This window comes from Corvus kubaryi, unplaced genomic scaffold (genome assembly GCF_017639235.1).
Source record: "Corvus kubaryi isolate FWS band 111438036 unplaced genomic scaffold, C.kubaryi_AGA036_p1.0 37341, whole genome shotgun sequence".
In the NCBI taxonomy this organism is placed as follows: Eukaryota; Metazoa; Chordata; class Aves; order Passeriformes; family Corvidae; genus Corvus; species Corvus kubaryi.
In genome coordinates, this window is record NW_024581112.1 from 8,905,926 (window position 1) to 8,921,719 (window position 15,794).

Consider the following 15,794-nt stretch of genomic DNA (forward strand, 5'->3'; position numbering starts at 1 on the left):
CAGCTACCTTGGCGCCCGAGCGCTGGGCTGGCTGAGTCATTTCAGTGATTGCACGGATATAGGAGTGTCAGTGAATGAGAAGTTGCAACACCCATCCCCTCCCAAAAGATTTTGCACAGGCACTTGCAACATTGCAGAAACAGGCACTGCAGAAACAAGCATTGCAAGGTCCCATGCACCACCACTGCATTCCTCTTGAAAGAAGCATAAACCACTTTTGTTTCATTAGAATTCCTGCTCTTTAAGCTAGGCAGACCTTCTACCTCATGCTGTATGCCCAGGACACCATCTCCAAGTTTCCCAGTGCTGCATCAATTTTAACAACCACAAGGTACCACTTGGAGTGAGGCCGATAATCCTGTGTTTTATGTTGTTTCTGTGGCTGAATGATTCTCTGTAATCCCTGTTTGAAGACAACAGTAGAGCAGTATTTGCAGCATTTCTTTAGGATCCTGTGGAACAGAATTTTAGTTAGTGCAACACAGTGAATAAGGCTGGATTGGTAAAAAGGACGGTGACAACCTTGTTTGTGTAGCTGCCCAAAGAGACAGGGAAACTAAAAACCCCTTATGGTCTATGTTAAAGTCATTCTGATGGGAGGTATTAAATCTTAAAGCATTGCAGAAATTGTGAAGAGCAAACTATGGATTAATCCTTAATGGCTTTAAGGCCATTAAGTGTAGCATTTTTTCAAGCTTAATTCAGGTAGTGGAGTTCCTATGGGGAGAGGGACAGGCAGCTGCTTTCAACACTTCCAAGTCGATTATGACATTCTTTCAACGCATATTATTTGGAACTCTGCTCCATGATAAGATCCTACTCCTAGATAATGTCCTCCATCAGGCTGCTAGGTCAAGTTTTCAGGAGACATCTTGATTCCAAGCTCTCTCGTACACCACCTCTGTCACACATTGAGGAGCCAGCATAACAAATAATAAATTTCTTTTATTGTTGCTTTGTAATATAAAATTATTAAATCCATGATTCCACAGTAAGGGCCAGTAAAAAACCCCAACTGAGTAACAGGAATGTGACATAACTAAGTCATATTTTAAAAAAAAGGAGACAAAATAATGTTTTCTAAAAGCCCTTTCCTATGACACATCCCTTCCACAGCTCCACCTCACAGGGACAGTTGTGTAGTCTGCTCTGTGACCAGCGCTACGGTGGCTGGAAAGAACAGTACAGACATTGTCACCCATGTGCTAACACGGGAGTGAAATCTGGAAAAGGCACACAGAGTTTAAAAAAATCTCTACAGCAGGACATGGATTAAACACTTTCTTTTCTCTCTGGCTCTAATGTCACTGAATGGGACTCCTGAGGCAGCGGTGTTCAAGGCCAGGCCGAGATGGAGGGCTTCTTCCAGGCCAAAGAACCTGCACTGCAGGTGGCCTGAGAGAGGAGTAAACACATAGTCCCTTGTGCCACTGGACACAGCAGCACTTCCAGTTAGTTCTTTCCAAGGACACAGATGCTGGCAATGGCTACAAGGTCAGCGGGTTAGACTGAGGTGAGTTTTCTGACCAAGGAGATACGTGATGAGACACTAAGACACCACTAGGTTTTTCTACAAAACTCATTACTGTCGGGTATGGAACAAGAGTCCCAAACAGCTGCTGAGCCTCCAGGCAGCTGGATTAATTTTAAGTATATGCCCTGCTTTATCCTCAATCACAAGTTCAGTAACTCTGTCCTTGCACATGGGAAACCAACAGCGAGTACCTGAAAACAAAGTTATCCATACTGGTCTTACTGGTGAACTGTCCAGGCTCTTCCATCCACCAAGAATACACCGAGCCAGCTAACCAAAAGAGATGTTTGAAAAACGTCCCTCCCCACCAGGAAGTGAGATCTTCTTCAAGCATCTCCTTCAGGTCCCTCCAGGAAGGAAAAAAGGCATTTTCCTACTGACAGGTCCAGGTGATACCGTGCCACTGGAGGAGGATGCAGCCTGCAACCTCCTCTGTCCTCTCTGAAGTCATTGGCTCAGCGTCGCATTTGCTGGGCCTTGCAGCGCCTGCCTGAAGACAAGCTTCTTGAGTTGGTCCAGTTTACTGTCCCTTAAGGCATCCTGAATGGCACTGAAGAAACCAAAGTAGTGCTGGAAGTTGTGCATCATGAGCAGGACACCGGCCAACAGTTCATTGGTCACCAGGAGGTGATGGACGTAGGCACGAGTGTGCCTCTGACAGCAGTAACAGCTGCATCCTTCCAGCAAAGGACCAAAATCATCGTGGTATCTAAGGAAGAAGCAATGTTGGGTAACATCAGAGGTAAGACACATTCAAGCAACAAAGAGTACCTAGTTACCACCTGGCCTTTTACTGGGACCTGAGCATTGAAGCCCTGAGGTCCTTAATTCAGATTTGGTGACAACTCAGACCAGCACCACTGGCACGAAGGACTTCAAGTATCAGAGATGGTTTGGGTTGGAAGGGACCTTAAAGATCATGCAGTTCCCATACCCTGCCATGGTGTGGAACCATGGCTGCTGAAAGACCCAGGTCTCCTCATGCCAGAACTCACTTCAGAGCCAAAAGGCCACACATTTAAGTCAGAATAACTCTGACTACATCACAGCTAACAGCAGAGAGAGGCCTTATCTGTGCCTTCCCTGGCAGAAAAGCAGCAGTGCAAGACAGCTATCACATAGTTTATGAAGGAGAAAGCCACCAAAACCACAGATTAACTAATCCCACTATTCACAAAACAGTATTCCCCTCTTCTGTGAGATGCACCATTTCACAAAGTGGAGAGAATAAAGCAACACAGCTGTCTACTCAGACAGTCTGGAAGTACCTGTGGCAAAGAGAAGGAAGGACAAGTGGTAACAATGGCCAAAGTTTTTGTGAAGTATCCAGAAATGGCAGAACTGATCTGCAGCTGCCCAAACCGAGTCAGACAGCAGAGGGTCTCCATAGTTTAAATACAATCTAGTATCTCAAGATGACCCAAGTTAGATGTGGAAGACCAAAGTGATTCCAAGACCACCCTTGTGAACCTACGGTCTTTCAGCTGAGACATAATTATGACCACAAAATGTTTGCTGGATAAATGATCAGAAAACCCCTGGTTCTAGGTCAAACAAAAGACAGTGCTTTCAGAGATAGGCTGTTGCCTGATAACAAGCCAGAATGCTTGTCCAACACTCCCCACTCAATGTCCAAAGTACTCTCTTCAACAGCTTCATGTTTTACAAAGTCTCTCATCCAGCTGCTGACCAGCTGCAAATAAATACAAAGGAGAAAAGCATCATATTTAGTGATACAGCTGCAGGTACCCTCCTCACTAACTCACATACTTTTTGTCTTTCAGAAATATCTCAAATGGTGTCATTTCTGGGTCAGCTTCAGAGACTTCATCCTGGTCTTCTTGAGCACCATTCTTCTCCAGGTCCTGGGCCCAATTTTGTGTTAAAACTGCTTAAATTAAAAAGACAACAGCCTTAGAACAGAGAGAAAGGGCAGAGCAAGGGTAGCAACCTTGGAGTAGATATTTCTGCTAGTCTCTTGCCAAATGAAAACTCCTGCTGCAAGTTTCCACCTCTTTCTTCTAGAAACCAGGCATTTTACTTTAATTGCCTTAAGTTAGTTAACACAAATACACTTTTAGATGATTAAAACAGCAAGAGACAAGTGAAAACTAATCAACTGAAACTAATCAAAAGTTAGAGCTGAAACAACAGTATAACTTTTTGCTGCTCTATTGAGCTGAATTCTTTATAAAACATCAAAAGTATTTTGTCTGAACTGCATGCTGAATAGAATGCAATCACCTGAACAAATGGATTTTATTGAGACTTTGTTAGAGTCGACAGGCAACTCATCTGCATTCAATCATTCTACTACCCATACTGTGATCAGACTCAGGGATTAGATGCCTCTTGTTTTTTTTAAAAAAAAAACCTGGAATCAAAAGAGGCTGGTAGCACTAATTCAGAAGAGGGAGGTTCCACATCTGCCTTTTCAGCAGCTATCTGAAAAATAAAGAACCATCTCATAATTTTGTAGGTTTGCATTTTTAAGTTTGCTCTTAAGGAGAAGGAGATGTATCTGGAAATACCACATTACTGTTTGCATAATCCATGCCTATTGTGTTTAAAACAGACACAGGCCAAAACTACTGCCATTACCCAGACCCTTATAATTTAAGAATAAAGTGAGACAAGATAAACAACAACAAACAAAGAGAAGGATTAAAAATAAAGCAGCAAGCACAAAGAAACAAGATGTTCTGTTCTATTCAGCTGGCTCTGAATTATCCAGGCATGAAAAGCCACCAGGTTCTACCCAAGAGTAAAAATGTAAAATGTTTCCCTGTATTAAAAATACTTAATAGGCCAAAACAAAACAGCTGCTTGAAACACATTTGCTAGGTGCTTTAACGAGTGATACACATTTCCATCTCACAGTGTAATGAGTTATGAACAGAGCATTTTGGTTTTGATACAAACCCATGAATGCAAGGACAGAGAGAAAAACTGCCCAAATAAACTGGAAACTTCTGACAGCTAGAAAAAATAACTTCAAAATATATTATTACAACAGACACATATTCAGTTAATTCTACAGATCGCTTAATAGGTCCAGCCTTCACTGCTAATGGTAACAGAAAATTTGCCAATGGTGTCAAATTAAAACCCCTCTGTTCAGGAGGTGTTTCAGAAATATTTAGTCATCATATTTTGGCTAATGAGACATTCAGAGGCCTCAAGTTTTACTCAACAGATTTCACACCAAAGTACTCCACCTTAAAAAGAACGCTTGGTAGTGGAATCCCAGTTTTTCCAGTGGTCACTGCACTTATTTCAGGAACAAAGCCCTCAAATACAGATTGCTCCCAAGTATGAATTATGCTTGCCACAATGTAAAATGTAAAAGCTGTAAGTACCATCAAAAAGCCTACCTGTTGCTTCAGGGTCGGGATGGCAGTCATAACTGAAAACCAAGGCACAGCCTCTCTCAGTCACTTGGAAGGGAAAGAAGCTCTCAAAAATGTCCACTCCCCTTTCAATGCACTCAAGCACCTCATCTGGTCTGCCTACACCATGAATGATTCTGCAGGAGACACACAAGAAGACAAATCTACAATACTCTGAGGAGAAGCAAGCAGGTACCTGAAGGAAAAGACCTCCAGGTCATGTGCAGCATGTGTAGCTTATCTCTGGAACTGCTAATCAGAAGGTCAGGGGGCACAACAGTCATCACTCAGAATTCCACGTGCTTCCACTTCCCCACCTCCAACCTATCCACTACATAGCTGGATTTCATTTTTTTCCATTTGGAAGACAGCAATAATCCCTCATTTTCTGCAGAAAAACCCCATTCTGTTCATTGTGTTTGAAGTGATTTGTATGTGATTTCTTTCGCATGCACATAAATGCAATTAGATTCAAAACATCAGTGCCATAGAACAGATATTTTCCTTAATCACATTTGTGCCCCAGTGAACTACCAATTCCCAGACACATGGACCCTTTTGCTTGTCAGCTGTTTAGAAGACAAGTCTAAAAAGAGTCTCAACAGAGACAGCATGGTGGTCAAAGATACAAGTCAAAGATAGATACAAGATCAAAGATACAAGCTGGTCAAAGATACAAGTCGTTCAGGTGACAGACACGTCATATTGCACTTGGAAAACTGCCCGAGGGAGAATGCACTAATGAGAAACATCATTAGAAAGAGAAAACTTCCTTGCTTTAGTCTTCCCTTCTCTTTACACTCTACTTGCTCAAATGATTTACCCAAAAACGTGGGCTGTAACATCTCCTGAGACACAGCATTAGGAGCCAGGAACAGCCTGGCTGGATTGCCATCAATGGTAATAGAGATCCTGATGGCAGCCAAATTTAGTTGGCAGCTTCACCAAGGGTGGCTGAAGTGTAAGAGAGAAGAGCAGTGCCTGCTCTCCTGCAGGTGCATAGCTGGGCTGAAAGCAGTAGAAGTTAATGTAGGGCAATGAGCTAAACAGATAATTAGGAAAACACACAGGGGCTGATAAATGAAGTCACAAGGTGCCATTTTTAGTCACTTTTCTAAGTACTCCAATTAAATTGATGAGCACAGAATAAGGATAGGAGAAGTTTACAGCATGAGTGTTTTATGTTTCAGGCTCCCGTGACAGGGAGAAAATGATATGCAAAAGTCAAAACAGTAGCTCTATATATATATGATCAAAGCTTTGTTGAAACTCATCTCTGCACAGGTAAGGACAAACATTTGTTCTTGCAAGGGTTCCTATGCTATTGGAAAGGAAAACAAATTTTATCAAGAGACTTCAGCACCTTTAGATACATGAAAGGACTCTTTATAAAGAGTACATTCATAAGATCATTTTACCATCACACAAAAAGCAGCCACTTCTTGAGTGAAGCACAGAAAGTGCTTGTCTTCCAGAGAATTTCATATTGCGGTAGAACAGGGCTGAAAAACAACTTCTCCAGCCAGAATGGCAAGGGTGATTCAGGAGCAAGGACTGCCTGAAATTCACTTGAGGTACTTCCAAGAGCCCCTGGGGCTAACCAGCTCTCTTCCTATCAAGAGGTCAGAAACAGTTGTCTTAACAAGACAAGCAAACAATTTGATAGATGAGGCAGATGCACTGGTAGCCACTGAGGTTAGATGAGCAGATTGGACTCTAATGCTCCCAGGGGATCTTTTAAGTAGCTCAACCAGACAGGATGGCAACGACACAGCAAGCCTTCTAATTGTCAGGAAAATTCAAACCCCAGGCACCACTAAGCAAGAACAAGCTGGAACACCAGGCACAGTGCTTTTGCATTTAATTTCCTTTTAAACACCATTAGGTCAGAGCAATGCTCTGCTAGCAGAGGGAAGCAGGAACACAGTGGGGCCTCTGTCATTCTCTTCAGGAAACCATGAAAAAAGCAACCATATTATTTCTGTAGCAGTTGCTCTGGTAATAATCCAGCAAGCTCAACCCAATTAAGATACCCCTACACTTCTGAACCACTAGCAAATATTAGCACACGTTTTCAACAAGTCTTTAGTTACTGTTAGTCAGTTATAAGGATCAAGAAAGCTGCCACTCCTGTCCACTCCCTGGCACGGGTCTGATGGGCACACTAACAACTCAGATATTCAGTAAGCCCCACACAGTCCAAGAAGAGAATACCACTGTTCTGGGTCAGGCTGCACCACCCCAGGCAGTGCACAGGCTCAGTGCCTCAGGTATGAGGACAGAGCTGACTACCAAGATCGTGTAGCAAGCACTGGCTAGCTCTGCCAGCACCCCTCTCTGCCATCCGCCAGTTCAGACCACAGAAGCTAGAAACATGACAGTTTTACTGAGAAGTCCCTGCAAAATATCTAGGTCATAACATTCTTGTTTGAGCTGAACTTCAAGTAAACCACGGCCTCCAAGATCAAATGCAAGTAACTCTGAAGTATCCTACCTGTAACTCTTCCTAAAAATGTAAGGATGACAAATGTGGAGAACACTCAAACCCACAGCATGAGCAAAGCCTGGTGCCAGTTGCAGCTAAAAACTGAAACAAGTGATGAAGACTGCAGCCTGACAGTGGTAAAATTTATGCAGCCTGGCACACACAGAGCTGTGCAATACAGCGATTATTTCCTACAGGGAAACTGCACAGCAGCCTGTCAATGCTGCTCGTAATAGGACAGATGGATTTCTTGGGATGTTGCCCACACAACTTACCTTGGTTTATCCTCTGGCAGCTCCGCTGTGACAGAAGCTATCAGTTTCAACTTGGTTTCCTTGGCCATGGCACTTCCCTGGAAGCCATCTAGCAGAAAGCCACCCACAGGCCGCTTGGCAGTCTCCCTGGCTGATCTGAGTCTCTCTTCCAAGATATCTCCACCTTCAATTGCCCCAAACATTACACTTCCTTGTAGTTCCTGTCCCAGGAGAAAGCTACAAGTATTAGAGCATGCTCTGCCAAAGACATGAGAGACATCTCACAGCCCAGACTTCAAATGCCTGCTACTTAAGCCCCACATTCCCAGGAACTTGCCAGAACCACAGGATTTCATCTCATTTAAGACTACTCTCCACACAACACTGTGAAGTTCATGTGTAAGAAAGGAGACTAGTAGAGACAAGATTCTGCTCCTTGCCTTGACACTGACTCACTGAGAATTTTGATGCCACTCTTCCCACCTCCCTACAGAAGGCAATAACCACATACCATCTTTGTACACGGCTTTTTATGGATGCGGTCTCAGCAATAGATGTGTTAGTGCAAAATACAAAGCAGGGGCCATTATCCTGGCTGTCAGACACCAGATCTCACAAGGAACTCCCTTTCAGGAGATACAAATATCAACTCCTGTCACCTGTTTTCCCCTGTAGTGCAGACTCAGATAGTATATCTCCTTTCACCAAAAGGAAGTTTCAAAGCTGCTGGAAGAAATAAAGAATAGCACTAACTCTATCAAATCCTCCTTCACTTGGAGCCAAGGGGACTTCAGAGCAGAAAGATGGGTTTTCTCAATCTGAGTAAGAAGATTCCACTTTGCCCATGCATCTAATAATACAGCAAGTGAAAGAAATGCATCACAGTCCAAAAGCAGAAAGAAAAAAACCAAAAAAGTAGTTCTTCTCAGCTGATAGAGATGAGGGATAACCCTGGTGCAGAAGACAATTTACTAGAGGAAGGAAGGAAAACTCACTGTGCTACTGGTTATACCTCACTCTGGACTGTAAGCTGGGCATTCTCTGATACACACATGTGACCTCATTTCCTACTAAATCACATCCTGGGGCTGGTCCAGCACGCAGCACAGACCAAAACACAGTTGCAGTGCTGGTGCCTCAGTACTTTGGGGACCTTACCGGTGATTTTTCTTGCAGCTGAAGGCATATATCCAAGAAGGAAAGTGACCTATCCACAGACTTCTTGGCTCTTTTTCTACCAGCTTCCCCAGAAATGGTGTCTCCATCAGAGATGCACTGGAACCAGTCTGGCTGGATGGCCCGCTGGATGTCCATGAACTTGGAAGCTGTCACTTCCATGCGCCCTGAGCTTCCCCACAGGGAGACCGTCTGTGTAAGAAGAACAGGGATGAACATCAGTTGCAAGGGATAGCAGATCTTAAGGGTGAAAAGAGAGAAGGAATTGGTCTGGTGAAACACCAGATACTGGAATGATATCTCATTAGATAAGTTGTCCTGGGGCATGGCTCAGATAATCAGCTGCACTTGGCACAATGAGTGAAAGGAGCTAAATGACTGAATTGGAATTTCTAAGATACTATGGTGAAACCATCCCACTCAACACTGACTTCTCCATGTTAGAAAATGTGAGAGAGAGCAGCTGGCCTCTCATCACACACAATTTAGTGGCAGAATTGGGGAAGAAAAAAAAAGCTTGAATTCCAACCAAATTTATGTTGCCACAAAAGTAAGCAAAGGCTTATAAAAAGCAGCAAAGGCTGCAATGGCAAATACAGCTCGCCAGTTTCCTGTACAAAATGCAAACCCAAGAAACTATTTCCTCTTCTGAGCAGTTAACTCTTGCCACACATGTGAATGTACATGTATATGTAAACCATACAGACTGGGAAGAATACAAAAGCTTGTTTAGCATTCAATCTTAGAATCCCAAGTTATTTTAGGTCCCAAATCCAGCAAGTCTAGAAGGCAGTAAAATACCCAAACCGAGCCAGTGTAAGAAATGGCAAGTGCTCATTAGGATTTCACACACAGTCCTCCCTGTCTCTTCACATGCTTCCCATCCTGCCAGCACACATGGGACCTGTCGCGGGTTCGGTTTGTAACCAGGCAGAAACACCAATTTAGTGTAGTGGTTTGGTCCAAAATACTCATTACTGTTTATCTGCTGTGAGATAAGAATTAGGAGAAATGCAAAACAGGCACCAAACTTGAAAGAATATAAAGAAGTTTATTAACAGACCTAAAAGAAGAAAAAAAATTATACCACCTTCAGAACTCTCCTCCTCCCCCCACCTTCCTCCCTTCTCCCACTGACAATGTGAAAAGACAACCCTTAAGATGTTCAGTCTGTTTACCACTTCCATAATAACCTTGTTCAGTCCATTTAGAGAGAGAAGTCTCTTCTTGCTCATGCTATGAAAACATTATCACAACGAGACAGCCGCCCACTTCCAAATATTGTTCAGTCCATTTAGGAAGAGGAGTCTCTCTGCCTGCGTGTGAGTCCTTTCCCCCGACTTGCAGCTTTTCCCGCAACTGCTTTCGAGGGTCCACTCTTGAAGTTTTTTGGGGTACAATTTTAAGGTTGAGCCGTTCAGAAACAAAAACAGAGGCCCTTCTCCTTCCCTGGGAGCAAAGGGTCTTCATCATCTTCATCTTTAGGACTATCTCTGGGAGCATCTCTAGGAACTGAGGTTTTCTCCTTTCCCATTTGGAGCAAAAGTCCTCATCTGGTTCATCTCTACGGACTGAGGTTTTCTCCTTTCCCCTTTGGAGCAAAAGTCCTCATCTGGTTCATCTCTCCCTGTCCAAACTTCTCATGAAATTACAGCTGCGTCAGCATCTGCCTATCTCAGCGCAGGTGCTTTTGCTCACGAGTTGAACACTCCACCCCCCATATCTTCATGAAATTACAACAGGATACTCTGATATATCATAGCTTCACAACAGAATTTCAGCTTTAAGCATCTTCTCTCTCTCTTCCCTCAGGTTTTCAGCTCTTCACAGCAATAAAAGGGTTAATCTCACCTCGGCCTTGCAGCTTTGCAGCTGGAATGTTGAATTTTTCTTATCGCAGTGGAGAGGGGGGAGAGCCGAGCCGCTCCGGCTGCCCACGGCAAGGCAGTGGGGGGGGGTTCCACGGCTGGAACAGGTCCATGGCTCCAGGATGGCCGTGGCCCGGCCCGGCCTGGCCCAGGCAGGGCCTGGCCGGGCCCGCTGGCCCCCACACGGGGCCTGCAGCCACTTGTCCCAGCGCCGGAAACGAGAGAGAGCTTGGAGGGGGAGTTTGCCTATTCTTAAATGTGGATCACAGAGGTGATCACAACTTTAAGTGGCTTAGAGAATTGTCCATATTCAAACTGGCCAGCTGATAGGTTCTATCAGTTCCCAGAGGAAACTGTAAGCACCCCTTAGCAAGGACGTCCCTTCCGGGACTATGCTTGCTAACCTATGACAGACCCCATCTTCCATCCGTGATACCCTCAAAAGAATTTAAAGCAAGACAAAAGCACATGGACAGATAGGTTTTATCTTACCTGAACACCTCCAGGCTAGCAGATGTCACCATTCAATTCACTAAACATTCACATTCACAAAATGTTCACATTTTAGCCTATTTTGCAGAATCTCTAATTAACCTGTGAGCGCAGCTCAGCCATTGCTTTTGTTGTATCATTGCTAGGCTTGTGACACTGATGTTCCAAAATTTTAAAGGAGTATTCAAGTACATTAAGTACATGGCTTGAGCCCTTTGGAAGTCAGCCCATTTCATCTGCAATTCTGTTCATGCTTTTTTAAATGAGAAAGGGTTTTCAGCCATCAGAAACAGCATATAGCTTGGAGTCTCATGGGCACTTTTTGGGGCCTGAGGGTTTAAATACATTCACCTAGTCTATGCCAGACAGACAGATTAAGCAGTGCAGTTCTCATGCATACTAATTTGCAAATTGAATTTCATCAGCCGATGCAAAAAATATAAGCAGAACAATTTTTTCTTTGGTCTGGTCCCCACAAAGACCCAGAAGGATTGCACAAGTATACCGTGTGCCTGTGGTCCATCTGTCTGTCTGTCCGTCCGTCCATCCATCCATCTCTCCTGATTACTTCTGGCCTTATCAGCCAATTTCACCAAATTTGAATAAAAACAGAAGTCTCCAAAGTAGTAACATCTTTTGCAAGTTTCCAACTAAAAAAAAGAGCAACTCCAAAGAGAGGAGACCCAAAATTTCTATCTGCAGAATAACTGAAGCACAGCAGCTGTAGGTTGCCCTGCAGCAGCATGTTGTTCAGACAGTACCTGCTGCCTCTTATTGAGAGAGCATCAGGGAACAGCTGGTGAAGGCAGACAGAGCTGTCTGAGCCAAAGGGCAGAGTGTAATCACATCCAGTTACCTTCATTCTGCTCTCCAGAGGAAAAAAAGCTGCTTTAATAAATAAAATAGCCATGCTGCTTAGAGAGCTGAGCATTATCCTCTGATTATTTAAATCCAGCCCATGCTAGACTTTCTGGCACAGAGCTTTCTGTCCCACTGCTTTCAAAAAGCTTTCGTAAGTATTTATCAGCACAGATCCAGGTGCAGAAGGCCTTACAACAAGGTGACAAATACCTTCACCAGCTTATTTAAAAAATCCAAAAGAGTCTGAATCAAACTTCCAACACCCAGGTTCAGATTGCTGCTATCACCTCAAAGCTGCACAGTGGTGGGACAAGCTTCAGGTAATTCCTTCCCTGCAGACAGACAGGACTCAGCAGCAAGGAATACACACTGATAGCTGTATGGCAGTAGTTAACCTCTGTCACTCAGTGACCTTCCACCAAATGTGGCCTTAGGACTGACTGCATCTGAGCAGGTTCCAGGAGCGGCCGCTCCAGCACAAAGCTGTGTCAGGCAGCAGGCAGGGCATGGATTACACAGGGAATGTGTGTGCCTGCGGGGTGGAACAGGCAAATGTCTGCAACACTATGCACTCTTGGATTGCTGAGCCACCTTCCTGCAAAACTTCTGAAGTCTTTCCCTTTTGTGGGCTGTAGCAGGCTGTAAATACACACACAAGGGTTCAGATGTACTACTTATCAATGGCATCACCATAAGCTTGTACAGCACATATGCCAAAACACAGGTACTTTCTTTTACTGCCATTTTAACCACAACAGCATGATAGGCCAGAGCTCTCCTTTCTACCTGAACTGCCCCTTAACTGCTCAGGAACCGTTCAGGGTGCATGCTGCCAAGTAAGAACATGGACAGCTTTATTTAGTTGAGGTATGAGCATGTAAATGATAATCCTCTTTGTGCAAAGATTTATTTTGCTAATCTTGTGGCTGTCTGAGCACACCCACACAGAAGGAGGGAGGACTGGCAGGTTTCTTTTGGGAACTTTAGCGGACCCTTTCAAGACTTTACAGCTACTGTACCTTGTTAGTGTTGTAGCCAGATGGGCAGGGAGTGACTGGGTCATGAAGGGAGCAGTAGAGCACAGCATCTGGCATACCTGAAAACAGAGAGACAGACACAGAGGAGAGCTTCATGAACCGAAGCAAAGCTAACATAAAGATGTGGCTCGTGGATCTGCAAAAGGGAACAGGGTATTGTCCCCCACACGAATACAGCCATTCTGACAAAGAAAATGTTGTTCATCTATCTCTCAGCACCAAAGAAGGCAGACTTCTTCCTCAGTTTTACCAACTGCCTGGAGGAGAGTGCAGCAGCAGGACAAACCATGAAATAATACCCTTTGGTCCTGCAGCCTACATAGCTGCTTCAGGATTTATTTATGTTTCTTCTTGATTAATACTCCACCTATTAGAATTTTCCAGACTCAACAGTTGACTCACTTGACCACTCAACTGATAACTGATACACTGGAGACACCTGACATTTGACACAATCCAAACTGAGCAACAACCCCAAGCCTAGAACTTCTAAGGAAGGACAAAGAATCACAGAATGGTCTGGGTTGGAAGGGGCCTTAGAGATCATGACCCATGGGCAGGGACACCTTCCACTAGACCACATTGCTCAAAGGCTCATCCAACCTGGCCTTGAATATTTCCAGGGATGGGGCAACTTGTCTGAGTGCCTCACCACCCTCACAGAAAAGAACAGGATAGTGAGGGAACATTATCAACTACACAAATGAGAAACTCATCATCCCTGCCAGACAGGAGGTTTCAAATGTCAGAAAGCTAGACAGTATGTCTCAGTGACATACAGACATCTATCTCTTCAGAGATAGCCACTGAAATTGGTAAAGCCTCCAGGAAGTTTCAGACAAAGACATTTTTCAGTTTCTCTTGAAAGAGTAAACTGCTCCAAAGCAGTTAAAGTTTATCGAAATTTGGGTGCAAACTACCTTTAGAAAGCCAAACCATAATATCTTTTATATAATGAAATGCATGTCCCAAATTTATATGTGCTTTTTAAAAAAATAAAACAAACAAAACAAGTGTTGGCAACTCAATTTTTTTTTCTTGCAAAATGTGCTAGATTCCATACACAAAGAACTGTCTGTAAATTATAGAAATTACAGACACTTTGTAGCCTGATTGAAGGATTTTTGGCCATACTAGTGACAACATACTATTTTGAGTCTTCCCTAGTGGCACTTTGAGTGAGAAAATCCCTAAATATGCAAGCCTACATCTTTCTGCTTCCTGTACTGCCTGAACATGCTCTAGTGGGATCCACCTGCCTTATCTCTCACATATACAAGCAAACACTTGTACTTTACCTATAAATTTTGCAGCTCCTTCTTTATACTCTTCCAGAACGTCCTGAATTTCTGCCCTGCAATCCAGATACAGAAACACATTAACTAAGCAGACAACTGTCTAAAGAGATTGGTGATTTCATAACTACGGCTTCTGTTTCCATACTTATGCATTGTCTGACGCTGAACTGGTATTTGCCATCCAGCTGTCAGGCAGCAAAGCAGGGACAGATGGAATGACAGAGTCACAGAGCTCAAGAATCACAGCTCACAACCCAAGGCACTCATAATTCTGTGGCAAAAACGTAAAGCTTTTACCTGCACTGACTAGTGACCACTGACTTGATGGAGAGCACAAAGCTAGACTATGACTTTTTGGGTAGCATCACTAATGTGTTCAAGATCATTCAACAACCACACAAGCTTTATCATGTTAATCTTTACTTTCAATTGCCATTTACCTAACTAGTTTTGAGAGTTAGCTACTGCTCCAGTCTTACCTTAAATGTTTTCAGGTATGGGGTACCTACCACCTCTCTGGGCAACCTGGTCCAGTGTTTCACCACCCTCATTACAAGAGATACCCTCTTACAGTTTAAGGCAGTTATCTCTTATTTTATCCCAACAGGCTCCGTTAAAAATCTGTCACCATCTTTCTTATAATTCCTCTTTAGGTACCAGAAGGCTGGTAAAAGGTCTCCCTGGAGCCTGCTCTTCTCCAGGCTAAACACCCCCAAATCTCTCTGCCTGTTGTTATAGGAAAGATGCTGCAACCCTCTGAGCATCTTTGTGGCCTTCCAAAGGACTTGGTCCCACAGGCCCACATCTTTCTTATGTTGGGGGCTCCAGAGCTGGATGCAGCACTCTCGGTGCAGTGCCAGCAGAGCAGAGGGGCAGAATCACCTCCCCCGCCCTGCTGCCCACCTCAGGAAGATGACTGTGAAGTCACCACGATGGGTTTGGCCTAAACACGCTAAAAATCACGCAGCCCTCCAACTCCCTTCCCCTCACCTTTCCTACCCCGCCCCTGCACCTCCCCGGCTGGGGAAGCAGGGCCCTAGGCCCGCGCGCGGTACTCACAGGGCGGGCAGGGCGAGCTGCGCCACGCCGGGCACGCCGCGCACCTCCCGCAGCGAGTCGTGGGTTAGGTGCGGCGCCGCGCCGCTCCGCGTGTACAGCAGGCAGCCCGGCAGCGCCAGCGCGCCGGCCCCGCTGCGGCCCAGCCCCGCCAGCGAGCCCAGCCGCCCGCCGCCCGCACCGAGCAGCTTCAGCCTCATCCTCGCTCCGCGGCGCCGGCGAGGGACGCGGGGAACGAGGGACACCGGGAACACGGGACGCGGCGAACACGGGACGCGGCGAACAGGGGCCGCGGCGAACACGGGCCGCCCCTTCCCGCCCCGGCCCCGTCATCACCGGGCGCC

General features: G+C 44.9%; 1 protein-coding gene across 3 annotated transcripts; it reads right to left on the reverse strand.

Moving 5' to 3' along the window:
* Positions 1 to 925: 925 nt before the first annotated feature.
* QTRT2 (queuine tRNA-ribosyltransferase accessory subunit 2) lies at positions 926 to 15,737 on the reverse strand. 3 transcript variants are annotated; one of them, XM_042031797.1, is made up of 8 exons: positions 15,454 to 15,737; positions 14,395 to 14,450; positions 13,079 to 13,155; positions 8,821 to 9,030; positions 7,684 to 7,883; positions 4,909 to 5,060; positions 3,305 to 3,422; positions 926 to 2,243 (listed from the first exon to the last, which is right to left on the reverse strand). In XM_042031797.1, exons 1-8 carry the CDS (start codon positions 15,648 to 15,650, stop codon positions 1,982 to 1,984), a joined length of 1,272 nt encoding a protein of 423 aa, XP_041887731.1. In that variant the 5' UTR covers positions 15,651 to 15,737; the 3' UTR covers positions 926 to 1,981. The 3 variants fall into 3 exon arrangements, with proteins under 3 accessions (XP_041887731.1, XP_041887730.1, XP_041887732.1); XM_042031796.1 differs by having other exon boundaries at positions 3,305 to 3,425; XM_042031798.1 differs by lacking the exon at positions 15,454 to 15,737 and adding an exon at positions 15,385 to 15,403 and having other exon boundaries at positions 3,305 to 3,425.
* Between the last annotated feature and the right edge of the window lie 57 nt (positions 15,738 to 15,794).